At 40.9% G+C, this 27,899-nt stretch overlaps 1 protein-coding gene across 1 annotated transcript in view; it reads left to right on the top strand.

The window, feature by feature from the left end:
* LOC111964034 (astrotactin-2) overlaps positions 1-27,899 on the top strand; it is a 798,238-nt gene that overhangs the window by 268,081 nt on the left and 502,258 nt on the right. The window contains exons 12-13 of the mRNA XM_023987704.3: positions 26,811-26,977; positions 27,582-27,770. Coding sequence (XP_023843472.1) covers positions 26,811-26,977; positions 27,582-27,770 — 356 coding nt within the window. The remainder of the gene's footprint in view (positions 1-26,810; positions 26,978-27,581; positions 27,771-27,899) is intronic.

Here is a 27,899-nt window from a genome sequence, read left to right as displayed (position 1 = left end):
AGTCAGTTGTTAGTCATCTGCAATGTCAAATAAGCCCATTAAGTCAAGAACTATGTGAGAAGCTGGGCTGATTGTAAGTTGTAGTTTTCATTAGGCAAATATTCAACCAAGTTCAGCACAGAAACGTGGTAATTAATTACAATGACCATAATCAATTGTGGCGCATACGCACAGACCATATGAGAGGAATGACATAACAAAACACAACGGCTATAGGAATTGAGACATTTTGTGAGGTAGCTTTACCCGATTGATTGTTGTGTTATTGGTAATAAGCTGTCGTGAAAGTATGCCTTATCTACTTCGAAGAACCAAATTGAAAAATGATTCAGTCAGCCAGCTAGCTACTACAGTACTAGCCTAGCTAAAGTAATCATATAAAAACGAAGTAATATACACATCTGAAATATTGTACAGTATTAAAGTAAAGTAAGTCATCTGAAAAAATGATGGTTAATAAGTGATAAGCAGTAATGGGCATTCACTACCATCATGGGGCTTTTATTGATTGTTTTATTCTGTGTTACAACATTCAACCCACTGTCAGTGTCAGCAAAAAGGCTTGTGATGGCTGAGGGAAACTCACAAATCATTTTAATGTCATGATTCCATAACATATGTAATGTTTTTTAAATGATTTAAATAAAAAAATAATCTGAATTTCTTTCACCAGTGTAACCTTACCAACCTCAAAAAGCACTAATCGCTCAGCATTAGTATGTGTGTGTGTATCGGAGGGGTTAGGTAAAACACAGAAGGCACATATTATCTTACATCATCTAAAGCATTGAGCACAGCTGCATTTCAGGTAATAGATAGGTTGGGGTTGTACCCATATGTTTGTATTTCTATCATGTTTTAAATGTTTATCTCTTTGGAGGGCTAGGTAGTGTCACTTCATTCGGGAGTTGCAGCGATGGGACAAGACTTTAACTACCAATTGGATATCACAAAATGTAGGAGAAAATGTTAAAGTACAAAAAAATATAAATAAAAGAGTCATTGCATACAGCTCAGGGCTAATCCCCAGGCCTTACTCCATACATGGTTACCATAACAACCTTCCATGATTAATAATCTGAGTTGCTCTCTGAACCAGTACATTCGGAAAGTATTCAGACCCCTTGACTTATCCCACACAGTACAGCCTTATTATAAACTTGATTAAATTGTATTTTGTACTCATCAATCTACACACAATAACCCATAATGACAAAGTGAAAAAGAGGAAATACCTTATTTACATAAGTATTCAGACCCTTTGCTATGAGACTCGAAATTGAGCTCAAGTGCATCTTGTTTCTATTGATCATCCTTGAGATGTTTCTACAACTTGATTGGAGTCCACCTGTGTCGAGGCACAGATCTGAGGAAGGGTACCAAAACATTTTCACAGTGTTGAAGGTCCCCAAGAACACAGTGGCCTCCATCATTCTTAAATGGAAGAAGTTTGGAACCACCAAAACTCTTCCTAGAGCAGGCCACCCGGCCAAACTGAGCAATCGGGGGAGAAGGGCCTTGTTCAGGGGGTGACCAAGAACCCGATGGTCACTCTGACAGAGCTTTAGAGTTTCTCTGTGGAGATGGGAAAACCTTCCAGAAGGACAACCATCTCTGCAGCACTTCACCAATCAGGCCTTTATGGTAGAGTGGCCAGATGGAAGCCACTCTTCAGCAAAAAGCACGAAAACCCGCTTGGAGTTTGCCAGAAGTCACCTAAAGGACTCTCAGACCATGAGAAACAAGATTCTCTGGTCTGATGAAACCAAGATAGACCTTTTTGTCCTGAATGCCAAGCATCACATCTGGATGAAACCTTGCACCATCCTTACGGTGAAACAAGGTGGTGGCAGCATCATGCTGTGGGGATGTTTTTCAGTGGCAGGGATTGGGAGACTAGTCAGGATCGAGGAAAAGATGAACGGCTCAAAGTACAGATAGATCCTTGATAAATACATGCACCAGAGCGCTCAGGACCTCAGACTGGGGCGAAGGTTCACCTTCCAACAGGACAACGACCCTAAGCACACAGCCAAGACAACTCAGGAGTGTCTTCGGGACAAGTCTCTGAATGTCCTTGAGTGACCAAGCACGAGCCCAGACTTGAACCCAATGTAACATATCTGGAGAGACCTGAAAACAGAGCTTGAGAGGATCTGCAGAGAATAATCTGTGCCTCGACACAATCCTGTCTCGGAGCTCTACAGACAATACTGGTGTCCCAAGCTTGTAACGTCATACCCAAGAAGACTCAAGGCTGTAATCGCTGCCAAAGGTGCTTCAACAAAGTACTGAGAAAAGGGTCTGAATAATTATGTAAATTTGTTTTTTCAGTTCATAATTTTTTATATTTTTGCAAAAAATTCTCAAACCTGTTTTTGCTTTGTCAGTATGGGGTATTTTGTGTAGATTGATGAGGGAAACAATTACTTTATTCATTTTAGAATAAGGCTGGAATGTAACAAAATGTGGAAAAAGTCAAGGGGTCTGAATACTTTACGAATGCACTGTATCATAAAAATTATGCCATGCTGGAGAAAAAGGCATCTTTAGTGGCTCAGGAACTTTAGATGTATAGATAGATGGTGATATCGTGCTTGCTCTTTGCTTTTTTAATCATGGAAGGTGAGATTTTTCATGAGTGCATTAGATAAAACCACTTGAATTAAGCTCCTGTGGTTGAAACCTCAAGTTAATAGATATAGCATAACACATCATTGCACATGCGATAAAACAGCAGAGTATGTACTACGATTATTTTTTACCACGATGTTGGATGCTAATTTCCTCTAAACAAAACCAAAAACAATAGAAAATGCGTCTAGGGCGGCCAGTGGTGCTGTTTCACCTATCGCAGATCCCAGCTTTAACATCAATTTTTAGATAACCATATCGCTCAAATACTTAACGTTGATTATTATGGAACAGATCATGAATTTCATACAAATACATCAATTGAGTTATGATAGTACAGTAAATTATTCTCATGAAGACAACATTTGTATCGTGATACTGCTATGGTATTTCATTTATACCATGGTACTACTATGATACTTAAATGTATACCATGGTACTACTATGTTACTTTCACTTATACCATGGCGCTACTGTACTACGGTACTTTCATTTATACCATGTTACTACGATGGTACTTTCAGTTATACCATGGTGTAGTCTAAATCATGGTAATGTACCATGGTTTTAGCCTTGAAGTATGATGGTACTACCATGGTACTGCCATTGTATCTAAATAATACAATGGTATTGCATCATTTATACCGTGGTATAGATGTGGATCACGGAAATACCATTGTTTTAACCTGCATTATACATTCTACCATGGTAATGCACAATTATGATAAACGGTATCCAAATGTATCATATGGTACCATCTCAATTAATTGTACATTACCGTGGTGCAATGGCGGTATAATGCCTTAAATAAATACCTTAGCTTCACAGTGAGCGAGTTAAAAAGCATAGGATATGGAACACAAAGTTTAGCGGAGTGTAATGATATTGTTGTTATTTTTTGTTGACGTTTTGATAGTTTAAATAATTTAAATAATTTATAAAAGTCTGTTAGCATAGAAGCTAGCATTAGCTCCAGTCAAGCTAGGCTGTTGTAGTCATAGAGACAGAGGACTCCAACGAATGTTCAGACAGAGTGTAAACAAAGGGAAATATTGTAACTTGCTGTTGTTAGGGATATGTTGAGAATGACATGATGAAAATGTATTTATGAGATAAGATGATTATTAATACCTTTTCACAAATAGTTTTTTTAGTATGTTGGCTATTTAGAAATGTATAAGAGTAGCCTAGTCAGTTGAATGAGAGAGACAACTGAAAAACGTATTGAAGGGAGAAGCACCAGATAAACAAATTATTTTAAATCTGATCAAGGTGTTAGACTCCCTTCATTCTACTCACCATACCCTATCCAGGTCCCAAGATTTAAGAGGGTTCACTATTTTTACGTTTATTTTTTATTTTTTTAATGCAGTCAGATTGCAGTATAACTGCAGTTCAACTGCAATACACTGCAGTTATTCTGCAATTACTGTGTACCAAATACCACAGTGGACTGCAGTTACTGCACTTTTACTGCAGTTTCAAAACTGAAATCTTTTTTTGGAAGGGTAGGCCTACACTTTGCCATTGCAGAGCAAGAAGTCAATGTTGTATTACACACACTCATTTGACTATATAGACTGTACACACACCATATACACTCCAGTGGCACTCAGTGTCGTTTAAGATGAGGGAGGACAATTCTTTTTTCATGAGTATGGCCTTATTTCTATTACAGCATATTGGATGACTCGTTCATATTCCATTCACCCAGTTCAATGTACAAGCAATATGTTTAGGCTACTACATGATACTCAAATTTTCCTTAAACTCATGAGGTTGCGACAACCTAGCTTATGAATGTAGATGCACACAGGGTGAGAGACAAATTTGAGGTGACAGACAGTGACACATGGACAGTGACATTCAATACCGCCTTGCACACTCTTGCCTGTATCTAGCTGATATAGGATGTAATCATTAGTCCAACAGTTGCAAGAGTTTCTATTGGACAAATTCAAGTATGTTTATCCCCGTTTTACAATCATGCAGTAACGTTAGTGTACAGTCAGTAAGCAGTTACACCGGCAGATCCCGGTGGCAATACATTTGTAATACCAAAAGCTTACCTTGACTTGGAAGAGTTCCAGTGTAGTGTTGGAAAGTCATAGCCAGCTAGCTCACTTAGGACAGGAGGGCGACTCTGGCAGCTCCGGACAGGAGGGCGACTCTGGCAGCTCCGGACAGGAGGGCGACTCTGGCAGCTCCGGACAGTGAGGCCGACTCTGCAGCTCCGGGACAGGAGGGGCGACTCTGGCGAGCTCGGGCAGGAGGGCGACTCTGGCAGCTCCGGCAGGAGGGCGACTCTGGCAGCTCCGGGCAGGAGGGCGACTCTGGCAGCTCCGCGGCAGGAGGGCGACCCTGGCAGCTCCGGGCAGGAGGGCGACCCTGGCAGCTCCGGACAGGAGGGCGACCCTGGCAGCTCCGGACAGGGCACAGGCACAGGACTCACCAGGCTGGGGAGACACACAGGAGACCTGGCTCTGGGAGCAGGCACATGACTCACCAGGCTGGGGAGACCTACTGGAGGCCTGGTCCTTGGAGGAGGCACAGGATAGACCGGGCTGTGGGGGAGCACTGGAAATCTGGTGCGTAGCCTTGGCACCACTCTTCCAGGCTGAATGCCCAGTCTAGCCCGACACGTGTGGGGAGCTGGAACAGGCCGCACTGGGTTCTCCTGGCGAACTGGGGAAACCGCACTTAGAGCCGGCGCAGGATATCCTGGCCCGAGGAGACGCACTGGAGTTCTGGAGAGCAGGGCTGGCACAATCCGTCCTGGCTGGATCCTCACCCTAGCCCGGCAGATGCGGGGAGCTGGGATGTAGCGCACCGGGCTAAGAACGCGTACTGGAGACGCCGTGCGCTCCACCGCATAACACGGTGCCTGACCAGTACGACGCCCGCCACGGTAAGCACGGGGAGTTGGCTCAGGTCTCCAACCTGACTCTGCCACACTCCCCGTGTGCCCCCCCCCCCAAAAAAAGTTTGGGGCTGCCTCTCGGGCTTCCTTGCCAGCCGTGTTCCCTCGTAATGTTGCCGCTCAGCCTTAGCTGCCTCCAGTTCCTCCTGTGGACTGCGATACTCCCCAGCCTGCCTCCAGGGTCCCTTTCCTGCTTGGTTCTTTGGTGGTGGGTAGTTCTGTAACGGCTGTTTGAAGAAGAGGACCAAGGTGCAGCGTGGTACGTGTTCATGATTTTTAATACAGCTGAACACTAGAACAAAAAATAACAAAGCGGAACAAACGATACGAAACAGTCCTTTCTGGTACAGACACAAAGACAGAAAACAACTACCCACAAAACCCATGTGGGCAAGAGCTACCTAAGTATGGTTCTCAATCAGAAACAACGATAGACAGCTGCCTCTGATTGGGAACCGTACCAGGCCAAACACAGAAATACAAAACATAGAATGCCCACCCCAACTCACGCCCTGACCAAACCAAAATAGAGACATAAAAAGGATCTCTAAGGTCATGGCGTGACAATATCGAGATACATTTTCAAGTTGTCAAAAACTTGTATGTTACGTAGTGATTTTTTGTTTTTACACTTACTGATAATTTCAAAATAATATTTCAATTGTCTTAAACAAGGTGAAGAGGGGTTTGTTCTCTGCCCACTTCATTTTATGGATAAAGAATCTGCCATGAAAAATAAACAAATTAACAATGAAAGTTAAATCAGGGTCCATATAATTTGGATCAAAATAAAACATATCAGTATCTCTCAAATTAACATTAATAGTTGTTTCTTTTAAAATAAAGTCTTCTAACTCACTCCAAAATCTTCTGACAAGAACAGTACCAAAATAAATGGTCAATAGTTTCTGGGTCACAACCACAAAATACACATTTGTTATCAATAGTAATTTTGAATTTTCTTTTTTCTTTTTATTTCACATTTAACATTTATAAAGACCTTTATAAAAGGTCTTTACAGGGTGGATTATATGAATGAGTTTGTATGATACTTCTTTCACCTTATTAGATATACAATATTTGCCAGACAACAACAAGCTTTTGTTCCAGTTCACTTGTCCTAAGGCTGCATTCCAGTATATTCTAGCAGAGGGAATAGTAACATCTTGACATACTTTTATTATATACATGTTATTACATTTATTGTTTAAAATGTCAATTCCTTCTAGCTGTGTTGCTCAACAGTTGCACTTGGAGTATTGTTATATTCTCCTAAAAGAAGAATAGCACCTTTAGGGACAGCTCTAACAACTATTGAAACTCCTCAGGAGTGAATGTAACATTGTGTGTTCTCATGAATTCTGGATAATCATATAGCTGTCCATCATTACTCAATAATTGTTTAACCCATATAATGCTGTTGTCAGACCAGTTCTGGAAAAACAAAGCCTTGTTTTTGTATTTTATGTCTTTATTATTCCAGATTGTATATCTAGGTGGGTAAAAGTATGTTTGTACATGAGGTTCCATGTTAGAAGTACCTGTTTATGAAAGTTAGTAAGCTTAATAGGAATCTTACCCACTTCAAAGTTGCATTTGAGTGAGAATTCTAGACCACCAATCTGTTGGAATATTAAATTAGGGATTATATTCCAAATGCAATCCTTATTTCTTAAGTAGTTTTGTATCCATTTGATCTTAAATGTTTTAAAATACAGAGCATTCAACACTCCCTCACTTTGGGTGCTACATATTACCACTTTTCTTAAATAATGAGGTTTATTCCTCTATTGGAAGTTAAATCATTTAGTATCAACCATTTTAATTACTGACAGAGGAACATCCAAGGCAAGGGAGGTATAAACTAATCTGGACAGACCTTCAGATTTTGACAAAAGTACACGTCCAGAAAGATCTCTTAATAACCAGAAGTTAAATCTCTTTCCAATTTTCTCTACAATGGGAGATACATTTAAGTTGGCCCTTTCTTTCTGATCTTTGCTAACTTTAATACCAAGTTATGTGATCACATCATTTACAGGGGTATTACATTACGGAGTTTACATCACATCTTTTCAACCCAAATAATTCAAGTTTCCTAATATTCAGAGATAAACCAGATATATGTGAGAAGACATTAATACACTCAATAGCTTTCCTGACTTCATTATGATCTTTTTTTTAAATGGTGGTGTCGTCAGCCAATTGTGAACATTTTACCTCTTTATCTTCTATCTGAATACCCCTAAAAATATCCTTATTGATATGAAGTGCCATAACTTGTGTGACCAATAAGAAAGGAGAAATTGGGCATCCTTGTTTCATTTGGCGTCAAATGTAGAATCTCTGTGAAGTTCCATGGGATAATTGAACAGAGCTGTTATTATTATTCAAAGTGTCTTAATTACACTTTGAAAATATTGACCAAAACCCAAAAAATTTAAGTCTCAAAAATTAAATAAAGTTCAGCTGAATCAAAAGCCTTGTAAAAGTCTACAAATAAAATAAAGCTATCTACCATAATGTGCTCATTGTAGTCTATCAAGTCCAATACTAGTCGAATATTATTACATATACTATGTCTGCCCTTCATAAAACCAGAATGGGTATCATCAATGATTTGGTCAAGAGCTTTTTTAAGTCTTTCTGCAAATATAGATGCAAGTAGCTTTCCAACATTGTTCATTAATGTGATTGGTCTCCAATTTTCTAACTCATAGGATCTTTGTTTGGTTTGGGGATGACAGAAATGAGGCCTTGTGTCAAAGAAACAGGCAGGACCTCTCCCAAAAAAAAGCTTTTTCATTAATAGAAATACATTCCTCACAAGACTTGGAAGTCTTCAACTATGAATGTTGCATAGTCTTTGACAGAGTCTAGAAAGGCAGATATGTCACTAGTAGGACAGGCATTACTGGTGTAAAGATCACATAGAATTCTGAAACATATTTTGAAATATCTTTGGGGTTTTCATTTTTTTGCCATCTATATTAAGCTTATGAATTTTCACCTTCCTCAAGCCATCTCCTTCTTGATCTTACAAAACCCTTTTTGTTCTCTCTTCATATATTTGGCCCATTTCTAGTTGTAAAGAAAATAACTGACCCTTTCCTTCTTTGTCAAGGTCCTCCATAGAGAAAGTATTTCCTTAACATTCCTTAACATGATCTTCCATCAATCTTTTAAGTTCAGCAATTTATTTACCTCTCTTTATGGTTGTTTGTCTTATTTCATACTTCATTCATTCCCAATATTTCCCATAAGACTTAAATAGTTGGGCTTTCCTCCAATTTTATTGTATAATATATTTGGCATCCATCTTGAAATTATCATCTTCCAACAGTCTACTATTGAGTTTCCAATAATTTCGATTCGGTTTATTAACTTCAGAGCCATTCATATTTAAAGATAAGAATATAACTATGATCAGTAAGAATTGATGGTTCAATTGATACCTTGACTACAGTGTTATCTGATGGATATTTTTTTTTACCAGAAGTCAATTCATGACTGTCTGGGACATGTTCTTGTTACTCCAAGTGAAGTCCTTTTTATCAGGATATTTAGATGTCCAAATATTGAATAATCCAAGACCAATTCACTGTTAAAATTAACCAACATCCAGAATGGTAAGTCTTACTACATATTTTGTATTTAACCTTTATTTAACTAGGCAAGTCAGACAAAAATAATATCTATGTAAGAATGCTGTTCATTGACTACAGCTCAGCATTCAACACCATAGTACCCTCCAAGCTCATCATCAAGCTGGAGGCCCTGGGTCTCAACCCCGCCCTGTGCAATTAGGTCCTGGACTTTTTGACGGACCGCCCCCAGAAGTGGTGAAGTTAGGAAACAACATCTCCACTTCGCTGACCCTCAACACTGGGGCCCCACAAGGGTGTGTGCTCAGCCCCCTCCTGTACTCCCTGTTCAGCCACGACTGCGTGGCAATGCATGCCTCCAACTCAATCATCAAGTTTGCAGACCACACAACAGTAGTGGGCTTGATTACCAACAACGACGAGACAGCCTACAGGGAGGAGGTGAGGGAACTCGGAGTGTGATGTCAGGAAAACAACCTCTCACTAAACGTTAACAAAACAAAGGAGATGATCGTGAGGGAGCACCCCCCTATCCACATTGAACGGACAGCAGTGGAGAAGGTGGAAAGTTAAGTTCCTCGGCGTATACATCACAGACAAACTAAATGGTCCACCCACACAGCCAGTGTGGTGAAGAAGGCGCAATAGCGCCTCTTCAACCTCAGGAGCCTGAAGAAATGTGGCTTGTCACCCAAAACCCTGAAAAACTTTTACAGATGCATAATCGAGAGCGTCCTGTCCGACTGTATCACAGCCTGGTACGGCACATGCACCATCTTCAACCCACTCGCATTAACATCTGCTAACGATGTGTATGTGACCAATAAAATGTTATTTGATTTGAGAAATACTGGTCATAAATTAACCAAATTATTCTTACTCCCAGAAAGGGGAGACATTGTGTTGACCTTACAATAAGCAGTTATTCACCCATAGTTCATTTTTAGGTTACCAGTTTTCAGCTCAGCCTTTTCTCGATAAAGTGTTTGTGTAAATTCTTTACAATAAAAGGCTCCTTTTCACCTGGAAATTAGGCAATATTTAGGCCTACCAGTTCTGTCTGAGTTAGACTCTGGCTCTCTCTCAAATGTTCTGATTTGGCCGCATTTCTTTCCCATCGATGATCACTCTTGCACAGACCAAAAAAAAAATTCCCTGCCTTTCGAGCTGCAGCCACCATCGGCCACAGTTTCTCTTGTGTCACTTTGTCCGCTGAGGTCAGATCCTCTGTGGACCTCAATTTTTGCTTGATGAGGAACTCACAGTTCTTCGCTTGCCTCCATAGAAGATTCCATGTAGATCTGTTGGTGAACTGGATGATGGTTGTCCTCAGTCCCGTCTTGATCCTTGAGTCTTCCCAAACAATGAACGATGTTCACATTTTCCTGAAGTTTGGCTTTTGAAGTTTGGCGTTTGATTCGGGAATGACAGCTCCACAGATGTCAACAACTCTGCATTTGATGTTCTCACCCTCCTGCTCTGGAATTCCATGGAGCCTCAGGTTCCACTTGCGCTTGTATCTCTCTGCCTCATTCACCTTTTGCTCGAGTTTAGCCACCTTCTTTTCATTTTCCTGTCAGATAACTTCCACTTTCTTCATGTCACTTTTGAAGGTTTTCACTTCTCCATATATAAAGTTAACAGATTTTTTTATGGCCTCAATTTTAGGCTCCCTAACCATGTCCTCCAAGCCATTTGCCATTTTATCTATTTTTGCTGTCAAAAGCATCACAATATTGTTTTGCATCTCAAGAAGTGACGTACCCTCTTGCCCTCTCATCTTTTCCCCCTGGGGCTTGACTGGAGTGCCGGGGTCGTAAGGTAACGGCCTGAGCTGGGGACTGGATGAGCACAAGTTGAGAGCATTGTTGTCCGTGCTCACCAAATTTTCATCCCCCATATCAGTATTTATCCTCACAATTACATTCTGAAGAGTACCCAAAACCATACCATCTTCTGCTATTAATTGTCCATCTGATTATTTCTCCATTTCTTTTCTTTTGGTTCTGGACGTTTCCATGTAGACAAGCTAGTTTTTGAGCTAGCTAGCTGATCTGGCTATCTAGTGTTGTTGCTAACTTAATAGTTTTATAGGTGAATAAATTGCAGAAAGTAATCAATTACTTTGTTAAAACTTCTTATGGGCAGGTGGGACGGTAGCGTCCCACCTGGCCAACATCCTGTGAAATTGCAGAGCGTCAAATTAAGCATTCATTAAAATACGGTCACGACATGCAGACGAAAACATCCTAATAGTACCGGTAAAGTTCGTCAAAAAATGTCAAACGATGTTTATAATTAATCCTCAGGTTGTCTATTGTCTAAATAATTTGTAATATTTCAACCTGACTATAGCGTCTTCAATAGAAAGGAAAAACAACAAACGGCCCGCAATCGGTCACGCGCGCAAACCAGCTCTGCTTCTTTCTACAGTCCACTGAAAGAAATGTCTCATTCTTCCTCGTTTTTCAGAATACAAGCCTGAAACAATGTCTAAGGACTGTTGACATCTAATGGAAGCCAAAGGAACTGCAATCTAGATCCTAACCCAACAGATACTGTATAGGCATTCAATAGAAAAGTACCCACATCAAAAATATCCCACTTCCTGGATGGATTTTCCTCAGGTTTTCGCCTGCCATTTCAGTTCTGTTATACTCACAGACATTATTTTAACAGTTTTGGAAACATTAGTGTTTTCTATCCAATACTACCATGTATATGCAAATCCTAGCTTCTGTGCCTGAGTAACAGGCAGTTTACATTGGGCACCTCATTCATCCAAAATTCAAAATACTGCCCCCTACCCAAGAGAGGTTATTAAACAAACTAAACCATATTTATACATGGTTTTATGACCTTAGAAATGACCAAAGTGTCATATTTTGGTGAGTAAATCCAATAATTCCTTCAGCTACCAACACAATGCATCAGCACGGACTGCCATCTTGCTGGTGCCCTCATTTGAGCAGGGTGTTTCAGTAGGCTAAACTATCTAGCTGCATTTGCTAGCTAAGTAAGTGAAACTCAAAGTAAAAAAAATCTAAAAAAAATCTCTATTCTCTCAATTTCTCTCATGCTTCTTCATTTTGGAAGAAAATTATTTGTTCAAAACTGTTAAATTATTGTCTTTCTCTCGAGTCAACCAGTCACCACATTTAATACACTGCAGTGCTAGCTAGCTGTAGATTATGCTTTCAATACTAGAGTCATTCTCTGATCCTTTGATTGTGTGGACAACATGTCAGTTCATGCTGCAGGAGCTCTGATAGGCTGGAGGACGTCCTCCGGAAGTTGTCATAATTACTGTGAAAGTCTATGGAAGGGGGTAAGAACCATGATTCCCCTGGGTTTGGTATTGAAGTCAATGTACCCAGAGGAGGACAGAAGCTAGTTTCCTCTGGCTACACCATGGTGGTTACCCTACAGAGTGATGTTGAGGTTACAGTTGACCTTCGTTGCAAAATAGTGTGTTTTTGCAGGAAAAACCATGGTATTTGCAACATTACCATGGTATTTTCTTGCCATGGTAGTGACCAAAAAAACATGATTGTACCATGGTACATTCTTTATACTTTTGATCCTCCTATGTGTTGTTTTTTTCCTACAGTTTTTTCAATTGTATCACTCTTTTCCCCATTTACCGATTTTCATCCAAACATTCAAAGTGGGTAACAGAAGGGGGTATTATTTTGACATAACTTGTCTTATGCCATATGGTTTTCATGAATATGAAGACAGATTTAAAATGTACTTAAGAGGTGACATTACAATCAGAGAGCAGAGGACAATTGGAATAAAAGTCAAGGAAAATAGTTTTGATTGACAACAAGTAAAGCACATTGTGTGGGTGACTAAGCAATAGGTATCTCTGCCTAGAATCAAGCTATGTAATTGTTGTTTAAATACAGTAGGCATTTATTAACTTTTTATATTTATTTAACGTTTATCTGTCCAGGTTAGTCTCATTGAGATAAAATACATTATTCAAGAGAGACCTGCTCTTATTTTACTGTATTATGTTATTATAGTTATAGGTCATTTTAACAACCCATAATACAACATTCTAAGAATTCATTGGGAGTCCTTGTCATCTCCAAATTACTTAGGTGATTGCTACAAAGAGATGAGTTCTCTGCTAAAACAATCATATTTGGACTGTTTTTGTGAAAACTAATCATTTTAAGTGTATTCTCCACCTCTCTGTCTAAGCTGTTATTACTGAAAGAGTGGATGAGAGGTAAACCACTTACAAGGGCGAATTTGAAGGGGTCAGGGTGGGGAAAGCTATAGTAGGTGGCTTTGAAAGACACACACACACACACACAAATAATAACAAAAAACAGAGGAGGTTACGGAAGGGCAGGACGAAAGGAGGTTGAGACCAGATGAGCCCGCTTCATTTAACAGAATTAATCAAGCTGGAACTCTCTGCCATTGTCTAAATTGCCTTACATTCTGCTACTGTCTGATTCAAATACCCTGCAACGGGCCAAATTTGTGACCAAATTAGAATTATAATAAATATTATTGATTTTTCCCTGGTCCCTTTAGTTTCAAGTTTTAATGTCACGTGCACAAGTACAGTGAAAGCTCTAAACATAGCAATGCAGTGATCAATGTAGTACTAAACATTTGTATAAGGTAGAACAAATAAATAAAAATAAGAAATAAGAAGAACACGAGAAAGTAAGAAGCTACACTATACATACAAAAGTATGTGGACAACCCTTCAAATTAGTGGATTCAGCTATTTTAGCCACTCCCGTTGCTGAGCTCAGTGACTTTCAATGTGGCACCGTCATAGGATGCCACCTTTCCAATAAGTCAGTTCATCAAATTTCTGCCCTGCTAGAGCTGCCCTGGTAAACTGTAAGTTCTGTAATATTGAAGTGGAAATGTCTAGGAGCAACAGCGGCTCTGCCGCAAAGTGGTAAGCTACATAAGCGCACAGAATGGGACCGTCGAGTGCTGAAGCATGTAGATTGTAAAAATTGTCTGTCTGTTGCAACATCAGCACAAGAACTGTTCATCGGGAGCTTCATGAAAATGGGTTTCCGTGGCCGAGCAGCCGCACACAAGCCTAAGATCACCATGCGCAAAGCCAAGCGTCGGCTGGAGTGGTGTTAAGCTCACTGTCATTGGACTCTGGAGCAGTGGAAACGCGTTCTCTGGATAGATGAATCACGCGTCACCATCTGGCAGTCTGACGGATGAATCTGGGTTTGACGGATGCCAGGAGAATGCTACCTGCCACAATGCATAGTACCAACTGTAAAGTTTGGTGGAGGAGGAATAATGGTCTGGGGCTGTCCTTCATGGTTTGGGCTAGGCCCCTTAATTCCAGTGAAGGTAAATATTAACGCTACAGCATACAACAACATTCTAGACGAGCACAAAGCAAGGTCCATACAGAAATGGTTTGTCGAGCTCGGCCTAATCACCCAACATCAGTGCCCGGCCTCACTAATGCTCTTGTGCCTGAATGGAAGCAAGTCTCCACAGCAATGTTCCAACATCTAGTGGAAAGCCTTCCAAGAAGAGTGGAGGCTGTTATAGCAGCAAAGGGGTACCAACTCCATATTAATGCCCATTATTTTGGAATGAGATGTTTGACGAGTAGGTGTCCACATACTTATGGTCATGTAATGTAAATGCAGGGTCAGCTCCAGTACCACATTTACAATGTGCAGGGATACTGGAGTGATAAAGGTAGATATGTATAGGGGTAAGGTGCCTAGGCATCAGGATATATGATAAACGGAGTAGCAGCAGCGTAAATGAAGATTGTTTTTGAGCGTGTGTGTGTAGAGTAAGTATAAATGTGTGTGAATGTTATGTGTGTGTTGTAGTGTCAGTGTGCGAGAGTGTGTAGAGTCCTGTGAATGTTTATAGAGACTGTGCAAAAATAAAAGGGTCATCTCAGATAGTCAGTGTAGGCATTTTGTTAGCTATTTAGCAGTATTATGACTTGGGGATAGAAGCTGTTCAGGAGCCTGTTGGTGTCAGACCTGATGCACCTGTACCTCTTGCTGTGTGGAAGCAGAGAACAGTCTAACAATTTTCTGGACTTCCTTTCACACCGCCTCATATAGAGGTCCTGGATGGCAGAGAGCTTGGCTCCAGTGATGTACTGGGCTGTCCACACCACCTTCTGTAGCACCCACGATCGAGGGCAGTGCTGTTGCAATACCAAGCAGTGATGCAGCCAATCAAAATGCTATCAATGGTGAAGCTGTATAACTTTTTGAGGATTTTGAGGGCCAATGCCAAACTTGTTCAACCTCCTGAGGGGGAAGATGCGCGCCGTGTGTACAATTTTAAGTCCTTAGTGATTTAGCTCCACTGCACCCCCATCGATGTCGTCCACAATCAACTCCTTGGTCTTACTGACATCGAGGGTGAGGTTGTATATTTATATTTGCAATTAACATGGATGCCAAGCAGATGTTTATTTACTTCCAAGAAATTGTTTAAAAATCACTCTGTTTTTTGGCATCCGGCTTTGGTTCCTTTAGTAGCCTTTGAGTGATTGGAGGGCTTTGTCTACAAAACATGTTGTTTTTCAATAGCGCTCGGTAACATAATGTTGTCTGATGACTGTCTGAGGACATATAATGATGTTCTTTTCTCCAGTGGTCATGATAATTCAGTGTAACCAACGAAACCCAGAGCAGCTATGCATCATTAGCACCGTAATGTAGCGAGGCCTCACAGGTCAACCAACCAACCTGCTCTTTATTGATTGACATGCTTTCATTTCCCAAAGCACCGCCATGACATTGCAATAGCACTGGTTCAGTTTTGACACTACTGACTACCCCACCAAGGCCCATGCGGTGGGGTATAGGACAGTAACAAACTGGTGTCAACCTGTCACTGCAGAGAGAGGAAATAGAATGACCAATAACTAGCATGTTTAATTGCATCACAATTTTTGTGTGATGACAAAACCCAATGTTTTGTCATGGTTTCAGTTTACTGTCAGAAGTGTGACTTTTGTGAGTAGTGTATTAGTGTAGCCCATATTCTTCAGACATGAGGGAATCTAAACTGTCACCTTGCCAATTAAAATCTATTTGCCTGACTTTCAAGGAATGAACATATATCAGAATAAAAGCTTATATCTGGTGTACAATATTTCCCTCCACTAAAAGGATAATTATCAAGTAGTCATACAGTAATCTGAAATAGATGATTCCCGATGGTCTTGGGAATTTGATTATGAAGTAAAAGAGAAAAACAACACAACATTGAGGTGCAATAAACTGAGATGTAGCTTTGGCTTGATGAGGATCAATCTGGTTCCTATGTGAAAAATTCAGATCTCATTCGAAATGTTGCTGAATGGCTGTTGTTCCACCTCGCTAATTTGTTGCTAGCTTGTTAAAATCAATTATTCAAGCAAGTTGGCTATGTGATCCCATTGCCTCACTGCACTTGTAGTGTCTGGCACCTACTACCATACCCTGTTGAAAGGCACTTACATATTTTGTCTTGCCCATTCACCCTCTGAATGGCACACGTCCACAATCCATGTTTCAATTGTCTCAAGGCTTAAAATTCCTTCTTTAACCGGTCTCCTCCTCTTAATCTACACTGATTTAAGTGGATTTAAGGTAGATACAACTTGGTTGCTATACATGAAAAGGTAGCATGTTGTTGTCAAGCTGTTTCAGACTTTTAATCTGTCGTGCGTAGGAGTGTAATGGATTTTGAGAACTGCAGTTTATTCTTCCAAAGTGAGTCGTAACCTTACAGATTCACACAAAACCTTGAGCATTGCCTTTTGTATTTCACCTCATCCTGCTATATCGATTTAGATTAAACTGCTCTATAACACAGACATCTTGGTCTTACTCAATGTTCCTGTCTTCATTTGCACATCAATGAGTTTGATAGAGATTAATGTTGAGTTTAAAAGGATTTGATGTTCATGTCTTTCTTAGATTAGAAAGAAAATAAATCCTTGTTTATTACCAACAGAATAAAAATTAAACGTCGCCCCAACAAAGCTGATTGGTCCCTTTAATGGATATCTAACCGTTTCAGCTAAAATTGTAAATATATTCTAAGCATGCCCTTTAAGGTGCTGTAAAGGTGGCAGTCTTATTGATGAGAATAAATAACAAGGTTCAAAGGTTACGCTGGTCGTTTCAACTGCTGCTCACGCTGGAAGCTAATTATCCTCTCACTTTCTAGGAAGTAGGCTGCTATTTGATTTCTGCTTTGTGTTGCCACAAAGACAAGGAGCCAGCAATCAATAGTGGGAAAAAATGAATAGTTATAAAATCCAGCAATAACTATATGTTTTACTGTAGCAAAGAAAAGCTACCAATCACTCTCAAGGTCATTTGATTTCCTTGTAAGTACTTGCACATATTTATTGAATAAATTCATCATGCTCCATACTCCAGTAGGACACAACCATGTCAGATGGCTTCTTCCATAAAGTACACAGTCTCAGTAGCCTGTTTGTGAAGCTCTGATTGCATACAGTGATTATGTTTAAAGTTCAGATAGCCCAATATAAACTATTCATTTTGCTGGTATGTCAGTGAAGACTGAGTCCAGCTGTGAATGAAGTATGAATGAAGCAGGACTAATAAGATTGTGTTGTCCCAGACTAGCCCACATGAAGCCCCAGGGTATATGTGTGGACCAGCGGACAATCTTATTAAAAGTTTCCACAGACTGCTGCCTCTCTGTCTCCCCTCCACTGTCAGCATTCAAACTGACTTTTAACAAACTCCATAGCAAAGGGTTGATTTGAAAAGATGACAGACACCAGCATTGATGTGACTAATGCTGCCCATCACAGCTCATTGAAATGCAGACACAACTTTATCAAAGGTCCGGAGAGCTGTGTTCAACCTCTGAAGTAAAAAATATAAAGAGAAGGAAGAAAGAAAGAAAAAAAGAAAGAAACAGTAACACGACCGTCTTGTTCAATTTCCTCTCATCCTGAGTCTGGACTTCAGGCCGTGAGTCTCCAGCTAGGAGGGTGTTGGTTACCCCACCACTTGTTTGTACTTCCAGGAAATGGAAATGATCTATTAATTGGTATTCTGAATAAACACTGTTGGAGAAAGATCCCTGCCTGTGCCTACGTGATTAATGCACATGTGCAACGGATAAAAACCTCCCCCTGCACCGCATGTCTCAGAGGGTCAGAGTTGTGGCGGTATTATTTTCTCTTTGATTCTTTTAGTTCTGCTTTGCAACACCCCATGTCAGAATGGAGCTAGACACACAATGGTGTTGCCCGCCACGCTGGTGCTTAAATTCCATTAAGTGACTCATTTCTTTACCCTGTCTGGAACTCAGGAGACCTATTTAATGCATTATGGAAATAAATCCATGCAGAGGTCCATGCAGAGGTTTTGAAGTCATCGTTCATGTTTTTCTTTCCCTTTATTGTTCCCTGTGAACGAGGGAAATGCGGGTTCTCATTTATATAGGACATTTACTGGAAGCATCTCCATGTAAGAGGAGTCAACTAGGTCTCTCTACATTAGGCCAAAACAAAACCACTTTACAAATATGTATGCAGCATCAATGTCCTCCCCCCACTCAATGCACAGATAATCTGAGAGACAAATATTATGTGGAGCCATCGCTGTAACTGCATTCCCTTTAGTGCATGTTTAGCTCATGTTACACATAAACACACAATAGAACATGATAAAATCACAGAGGCACGTAACTTAAGTGCTGTTCTCTCACAGTTTTAAGACTGAGTTAAGGCAGCCTTTCCCCTTCTGACAGACAGGTGTGAGTGCCTGCCTGGGGGTGGGAGTCAGTAGAGTGCCAGCCCTGACACAGTCAAAAGGCCAAGCTAACCTTTAAATCTGTGAAGTTCGCTCCAAGGAAGCACACATTGATCTGTGCTGAAGTGCACACACACACCTCCACCTACACACTCTTGATGTGCTCAATAGTCTCGCTGGGGAAGCCAGGAGAAGTTCATGTGGCTCTGTCAACTCTGTGGTTGTGTTGGTAGAAGTTCACCTGTTCCAGCTGAATTATTCTCCTGAGATAGTTCTACTCCATTCATTGTAGCTACAGATAAAGTATCCATCTTCTTAATGGGTGTAGTCAAGGAAAGAACAGATGGCATCATTTTATCGGCATATCCCTCATCATTTCACTTTTCCTTTTGGGACGTCTTCTGGAATATTGTTTGGGATGCAGAATGGCACTGATGCGTCATTGATTTCAGACTCCATCTTAGACTTTTATTTGGCTGTCAAATTCTAATTATTTTCGGAAATGATACACAAGTCTTGGTTTGCTCTTTATGTATTGCTAAGCACTTTTCCCATTATATAACACACCATTACAATGTGGAGCACACTTTGGAAGTCAAGAATTAAATAATTAGTTCTGAGCAAGTAGCAAATCTGTGCTCTGTTGCCCTACTTAGTATTATATTGAGAGACGTCTGGGGGAAAACATTGTACCTCCCCCTCACCATGAGCGGTGTATTTTTCCTCATCCCCCTATCACCGCTTGTCCCTGTGGTCCAGCGTTTTGGAAATATGCACATCACCACTTTTCCTGTCCCACTGAACAGCTCAACTCACTACCATACATTTCAATGGTTAAATTTCCTTCAAATGCCTTTTCATAATTCACTCCTCATTTCCCTGTGGTTATGGTGGTTAAACGGTGGGATCGACCGTGTCATTTATCGTACCAGGGGGAACGCTTTTTAGGGGAGACAGTCTGCGTGAAGCGTTTACATTAGTCCTTTCTGCAATGTCACTGAGGCTGGAATTAAATCAAACCCCCACTGCCTGAAAATAGCATTGCTCCTACTTGTTTTTGAAACTAAACGTAAGTCATATTTTGACCCACAGTTTTTGGTAACCTCCAGACATTGATTGAATTCCAAACAGTCATGCTCCGTGGCAAACATACTTTGATTCTGGGTGATGTCCTTAATATTAACTTAGGTCATGTTCTCTCCCGTCTGGAAGAAACACATATTGGTGTTCGCTGGGCTCAAATGGCAGAGATAAGCCTTTAGGCCGACTTTTATTAAAGTTTTTCAAGTTGAAGTGTATTGTCTGAAAGCCTATTATGGCCATAACTCCATAATAGGCCAAAAGGCCTATTATTTTTGCTTGGGTTAGTAGTGGAGGGGTTCAAAAACAAAATATTTTCAACTATTTTGAATACAATAAGGTACTGCATTGTCACAATTGAACTTTCTATTATCGTAAATATCAGGCTTTTGAAAAATGAAGTCCACACACATAATACACCCTCCCTGTTCCTTGAAATAACAGCAATACCACCTCGGTCTATGTAAAAGCATTGATTATTCAGGCGTCGCATGCAGTAAGAGGGACAATTGAATCAGTGCTTTTGTTTGATGTCATAATCACAGTATAATCTCGGAGTCAAGGCAGATCTGCCATCCACTGTTGGGCTGTGTTTTATGTCTTCACTGATAAGATCGTGTCAGGGTTAAAAAAGAGGAGCAATTCAATTTGGCTCAGTCACAGCCCGACTGCACATTAAACCGGTGGGAAAAGTATTAAATCCAGAGACTATTCCTGACTGGCAGAGCTTTGCTGAGTTAGATATTAGGGCTGGGAATTGCCAGGGACTTCACGAAATGATATTATCACATACTGTGGTGCTGATACGATATGTATTGCAATTCTCACAAATATATGTATTGCAATTGGATACTGTGATTTGATGTTACAAACATATTGCTCTGTACAGTACACTGACTGTACAAAACATTATGAGCACCTGCTCTTTCCTGTTCTTTGTTGGCTCACTATTGAAAAGAAGATGTAGAACAAGTTATAATTTTGGGACTAGTTTAGATGGAGGGAGAATAACAATGTGTCTTATTGAATTGAGCTCTAGCCACACTTTCTCTCTTCTTGTCCTTTTTCTCTCTGTTCTGTGAGTCTGTGAGTGTGTGTGAGGCATTGGTACTTGACCATTTGTTCTTTAAAATTTGAAGAGAAGTCATGGACAAATCCAATGAATATTTAATTTCAGATAAAGGCTCAGCAGTTTTTTAATTAAGAAACCTTACAGGTTGTTCCAAGGCTCTGGAACTTCCTCCCTCCATCTTTCAGTCCCTCCTAAAGCCTCACCTCCTCACCTTGGCCTACCACCAAGCCCCCCCCCCCCCCCCCCCCCCCCCCCCCCCCCCCCTCCCCCCCATCTCACACACACATCATCTGCTCGCTCACTCATAATGTACAGTGACAGATCACACTCTTTTCCCTTCTTTAAGCCCATCCCCCTTCTCTTTGTTTCATGTTTTGGTTTCTTCCTGCTGTTATTCTGGCATTGACTTGTTTTAATCTCTGTTTTTTGTTTAGTTTCTTCAATAAAGGGATTTGGGGTCATTGAAAATATATTAATGTATTATTAATATTAAACACAGCGGTGTCATTTCACTTTGAAGATTAAGCATTGGAGGAATTAAAATGGACAACGTAACAGCTGGAAGAGACTTCATATTTCTCTGAGGGGATCGTCAGTCCTCAGTGTTTTGGCACTCGTGGAATAAAGCTGTTCCATCACTCTAATTTCCGATCCATAGGAGAAATAACAAAGCTATGGGCATACATCTCTGTCAGCTCCAAATCGAATCAAGCTGTCAGATAGATACACATTTGGACATTATCACCAGACGATATGATTTACCATGTATCGTTCTCAAAGTGTATTCTACCTGGTGTATATGTTACTTAAAAACCCTACTACATATTAATTACTTATCAACCCACTAGTTCTCTTCTGTATTTCCTCTTTCTCCCCCATCGTTGCTAATTCCGTTTTTCCATCCAGCTCATTTCTCACCATATGGCGGTCTCTGGTGTATGATGACACATGGGGGTCAACGACTGCAATCGCCTCCTTGACTATTACCTCATCCACTGAATAGATATGCCAGGCGCTAAGATTAATTACAAAAATTGAACATTTGAATGTGTATGTCAGCCGAGGCCCCAGTCATTAAGGAAAAGGATCTCAGTAAATTGCACGGAAACTGATTAAAACTTGGGGTGTTGAAAGGTGATTAGAACAAACTAACAAACTAATAACTAATAGCTTCCAGTCACATGAGGTGGTGAATTTAGCCTCTGAGGTGTGTGTATGTGTTTGTGTTCTCTAAGTCCCCATATTAGGCTATTGATAGATAAGAATATAACACTGTGCCGTCATTTATGGACCGGCCATTGGGCGTTTACTGTTGCCCTTTAGGAGTGCTGGGTAATTGTTTCACCGTGTTTTATTTGTTTTCTTAATCTGCCTCACCGACACCATCTCCAACGCTGATCAATATCGCAGCCTAACAGGCTCGTAAAACAGCACTTCCAAGGCTCTCCAGTGTAAGTGAGGGAGCTCTCCCTATTCCCCATCTCTCCTTCCCTCCCGCTCCCCCTCCATATCTTTCTACTCCGTCTGAGTACTTCATTTATTCTCCCCTGGTCATTATAAATTCTGATCAGACCCATGTGGCCAATGATAACATCAAGAAGCCTGTATGATCTTTTGTGGAATCTATTATTGTACAAATGCCATTATGACAAGTTCTAACGGTAAAGATCCAGATTGATACTGTGGATGACAGACACCCATGGGAGAAGTGCAGTATTGATTGGTTTAGCTGCAGTGGATTGTGTGGGTGTGTGTGTGTTTGTGTGTGTGTGATGTCATTCTACAGTATAGTCTCGTTATCACAGGAACACACCACAGCTACAGGGCTATTTTATCTACATTACAAGTCTATCGCTACACACAATATATAATGGCCGGTATGTATTTATCATGGCCGGTATGTATGAGTAATAACCACAATGCTTACAACCGAAAAGGGTTCACCAGAAAGATCAAGTCCACTTCCTGGTAAAAGTAGTGGTTCAAAAATGTCTCACTCTCTGAAATTGAGTGACATGACATATCAATGCTCTATATTGAACGCAATAAATACACTACTCTATACTAAAATCAAATGTAAAATGCCCATTTTTACCAGAGCTGGTCAACCTATGCATCTTTGGTACTTCCTCACATGTTTAGATCGTCGCCCACTTAGCAGCCTTGAGATGTCGGTGAAAGGGCAATGTCACACTCTGTATGCTATCCCACAATCCCCTGGGGTGACACGCCACTCTGGCCTCTGGGACATCTGGCCGTCTGTCAGCTGGTATTATGTCTGACATCAACATCACTCTCCTGTTATGGCTGCCCGTCATCCAAATAAGATAAACCCCAGATACGTCCTAACAACAACAATAGCAACAGCAGCCACTACGATCACAGAGCAGAGATGTCACCGGGTTGTTTAGATTTTCATCAAATAAGAGGGATTTGGGGGGTTTGCATGTGGTAATACAAACATTCAGTGTGTTGAAGATTTGAAAATGATTTGTATTTGTGATTGTGTGCAGTAGGTGTTGGATCAGATTGGTTTTTGATTACATGAAAGGATGGTGGTCCTGCCAACTTCACATAAGATAGCAGGCAAAACCTATTGTTGTATTGGTTTGTGTTATGTAATGGCCACATCATGATTATAGTGTAGGCCTACACTATAAAGAGGTGCAATTGGCAGTGAATTAAATTGTGTCTGAAACGACTACTACATTTAGGATTAATTTATTTCTGAAAGCTTTTGAGCAGTTGGATTGTGCCATTTTATCACTAAAACATCAGGGACTGTCTGGTACTACCACTGTGTGATAGTAACACTGTCAGGTTATCACGCTAACTCCCTAATCTGTACTCTGCTCCAGCAGAGCTTTCAGATCACTCTACTAATCTAGAGTAAACACACACCATAGGCCTCAAGTCATTATAAATAAGTCACTTTTTATCAGGCCATTTTTTTAAATGATGTCTAAATACAACCGTTTGCTCATTTGAAAAGTTTTTGGAGGAACTGTATGCACTTATACTGCGTACTTGCGCTGTAAACAATATGCCTTTTCCGAGTGAGAGTGAGTCTCGGGTGAAGTTTATCCATGTGGTTGAGACTTATTTGGAGAGCTCGGCTCTGCATGCTTTCCCTTATTTGCCAAACACATCATCAGGGATGCAAACTAGTCGGCTTTCGGCGACATTCGCCGTTTTGAATCCAAAATAGGTGACCTACGTGATTCGTGCAGATCCGATGAGAAAAGTTTGGTGGTGGGTGGGGGTTGGATCACTACTGGCTGTAAGTGATCGAGTGATGCGCGTTTGCAGCAATACTGTCTGTATCCAAGGCTCAGCCAATCGTTTACATTACAACAGAATACAGCGCAGCACCCGCCTGAAGAAAGACGAGACAACCAGTTACTAGTTCTCTGGAAAGGCAGCTTGTCAGTTACAGCAGCGCGTCCCCTGAACGATAACGGAAAGGTAAGGTTAGGTGAGAAGGCTGACCACGGAGACCGGGGTGAGACGGTGATGAAGCGTACTTCATGAGCTGTAACCAAAAAACAACTGGCATTTGGAAAGTTTGAGGTGAGGGAGAAAGTTTGGTGGAACAAGTATTAGCATTATTAAGTATCTTGATGTATCTTATTCTCCGTTAGCTAGCCAGAGAAATGTTGAGCAACATTAGCCAACTCATCTGAACAAATAATTGAGTTTATGGTGTGAAAATTAGCTTGCTAATAAAGTCAGACAGCTAACGTTAGCTAGTTAGCTCGCTAACGTTACAACATCAGATGAGCTAACATTAATGTTAGTAACCTAACCAATTCGCTATAGTATTCACTGGGTAACGTAAACTCGTACATCCCCTTGGTCCGTACAATTGCCCTTATTTTAGCGCCACAAAAACATAATACTTCCAGATCAACTGTAATGTCAATATCATTGTAAAGCACAATTTCTCCCCTTTCCAACATGATCAATTACATGACCTAAACGCTGCCCGTTTCTGCATAATTTAAGCAAGCAATGAGCCCCGTCGGGTCTTTTTAAATATGGCAGGTGGGGAAGCGAAACTAATGTGTGATAGTGAGAAGGAGAGATGTTGTGTGGGAAAATTGCTTTTTTTTCACTCGATCTGTCCAACTTATCACCTTATCGCCTCTAAAATATAATGTGTCATTATATACCTATTTGAAGGTTTGTGTCGAATTTGAATCTGGTTTTTAGGGCGGTGCTAAAGTGATCTTAGAAGTAAACAGCGGCTTTGAGAATGATGATCGCATGCAATGATGACGCAAAAATGACAAGGTGTCCATTTTGTTTTTAAACAATGAGAGAAGTGCTACACCTGGTGGAGAGAGATTTTAAGACATAATAGTTGCTTTATGCGTGCTGTACGTTACGACATGACACGTCACGATGTAACGGAGGGTCCGTTTTTTCAACTTTTCTCCAATACTATAGAGCCATTACCATGTCGATCAACGCTTGAATAGAAACCTAGTTCACACTCCCGATTTTGAAGTCAACACAGTCGCTACAGTCCCATTAGTTTTCTTTGTAGCCTCGTTTGAATGTTGCGGTTGTGCCATTTGTACGGAATGGGGTGAGTTTACGTTATACGACTCCTTGCCGTTCCTCAAGTTCTAACGCGTTAGTTGCTTACTGGACCCTGGCAATCTGTGTGACATGTTAACTAGCTAACCAACTAACCACTATCTGTTAAGTAATGTTTTCCCTCTACAGTAACGTTATGTGGTTAATTTTCAGAATGAGAGAATTAGGTGAAAATGAGGCGTTGCTTGTTAAAGAAGTGGATTCAGGGATCAAGTGTAGCTGTAGCTGGGCCTGGCTTAAGCTGGATGCCAGTATAGAGGTGAAAGGAACACCACAGACTTTCCCTCTTTCTCACTTTTGCTGGCACATTGTAGAACAGATGTCCACAGGCAGAAAGTGTACAATGTAATAATGTGCAGTGTAGCCCAACGATAGTTTTTGTTGTCTTGAATTTGACAGTAACACGTGTGTGTGTGTGTGTGTGTGAGCGAGGGGGGTTATTTATTTGTTTACTCAGTGAACGTTATTTTTGCACACATGTAGTCTTGTGTACTTGATCGATGTCTATAGTGGCCACTATAATAGAGCAAAAATATAATAGAGCAAAAATACTATGTCTGTTTGCTTCATTCTATTTCTACTTAAGATGTTTTTTCCCCAAGTGCAATATTTATATGTGTGTGGTCACAAGCGTTCTGTTATAAAGGCTGTCATGGCTAAATGCAATATTAGTGTATTGTTTTTTTCTCAAGACTTGAGTGCCATTTGCAGTAAAGTCCAGGCAACAAATAACATTGGATTGCTTTCTTTAATTTTTTTTAGTTAGGTTCACATTAACCACTTTTTATTTTACACACAGAGACTGATCATGTAGATGATGTTCTTTGTTGTTTTAATTAGTTAAAACCAGCATTTTCCCCTAGCATTTTTGTGTGTGCGTGTTTCAGTGGGGGGGGGGGGGTCACCTTTTTGGACCCTCACCAGTTTGCATCCCTGCTTCATCAGATCCCCACTGACTCTAGAGGGGAACTCTGGGAGATGGAGTTCTTTGTTGTTGTTAATTGGAGCAGACCATCGCTCTGTCTGTCTCCTGGGTCCTGATCTGCATACATATGTTGACCCCTACTTATTCTCTCTCTGTCTGTCTGTTTCTCTCCCACGACTGTGTCTCTCTCTCGCCCCTCCAGTGTCCCGACGGGCTGCGGCCAATGAAGGACGGCATGGGTTGCTATGACTACTCAAAGGGCACGGACTGCACGGATGGCTTCAACGGTGGCTGTGAGCAGCTGTGTCTCCAACAGCTGGTGCCCCTACCAGACGACCCCACCTCCAGCAACATCCTCATGTTCTGTGGGTGAGTCAGTCAGTGATCGAAATTGAACAGTAAAAGGGTAAAACAGAGGTAGAGCCTTTTACCTAAACAGATGGCCAAAACAACTGTTAGAAACAACTGTTACACAGCTCTACTGTAAGATTGATCTTCATTCACAGATCTCAACTGTGGGATTGATCCTCATTTTCACCTCCGCATTGGCAGAGTACAGTATAGAACGCAGATATGGTATTCTACTATAGGCTAATTCACGAGACTGCCTGTGTGTTTCTGTGCGTTTCATTAGCATTAGGTTTGTGCATCTCAGCCATTTCTGAAGTAGAAAATGCTGAATGTGCATCTCCAACGACAGTTTGTCTTTAATGCAGACAAGTCCGGGTTTAAATGTTTGCTCTGCTTACACAAGGGCTTTCATTTGAAATATTAGACCGCTAAACCATACATACTCCTGCAATCTATTATTTCTATGAGTTGGGTACACTTTCTCTACTGTGTGTGTGTGTGTGTATGCGGGCGTGTGTGTGCTGGCGTGTGTGTGCATGTATTACCGTGTGTACAGTACCTGAATGTATACACTATGTTTTTATGCATGTCCATTGACACCTGAATTCCCCTCCCCACTCAGGTGTGTGCAGGAGTACAAGCTGGGGTCAAACGGACGCTCATGTGTTCTCCAGAAAGAGAACTGTGAGGGGTCAAAGTGCCAGAGACAGGATGTCCGCTTCAATGACACCCTGTTTGGGGAGATGCTGCATGGCTACAACAACAAGAGCCAGCAAGTAAACCTGGGACAGGTCTTCCAGATGACCTTCCGGTAAGTTCTCCCCCAGAGGACTATATGTCCTCCATTTCACTGCTGTGTACCACAAGGGATGTAATCCAAGTCATATCACTGCTGTGCTGTACTTTGTGGCATGTGGCTCTGGCTATTGGGATGTACAGA

Source organism: Salvelinus sp. IW2-2015, linkage group LG5 (assembly GCF_002910315.2).
Source record: "Salvelinus sp. IW2-2015 linkage group LG5, ASM291031v2, whole genome shotgun sequence".
In the NCBI taxonomy this organism is placed as follows: Eukaryota; Metazoa; Chordata; class Actinopteri; order Salmoniformes; family Salmonidae; genus Salvelinus; species Salvelinus sp. IW2-2015.
Note: the sequence above shows the minus strand (reverse complement) of the source record. Positions and strands in the feature narration are given on the sequence as shown.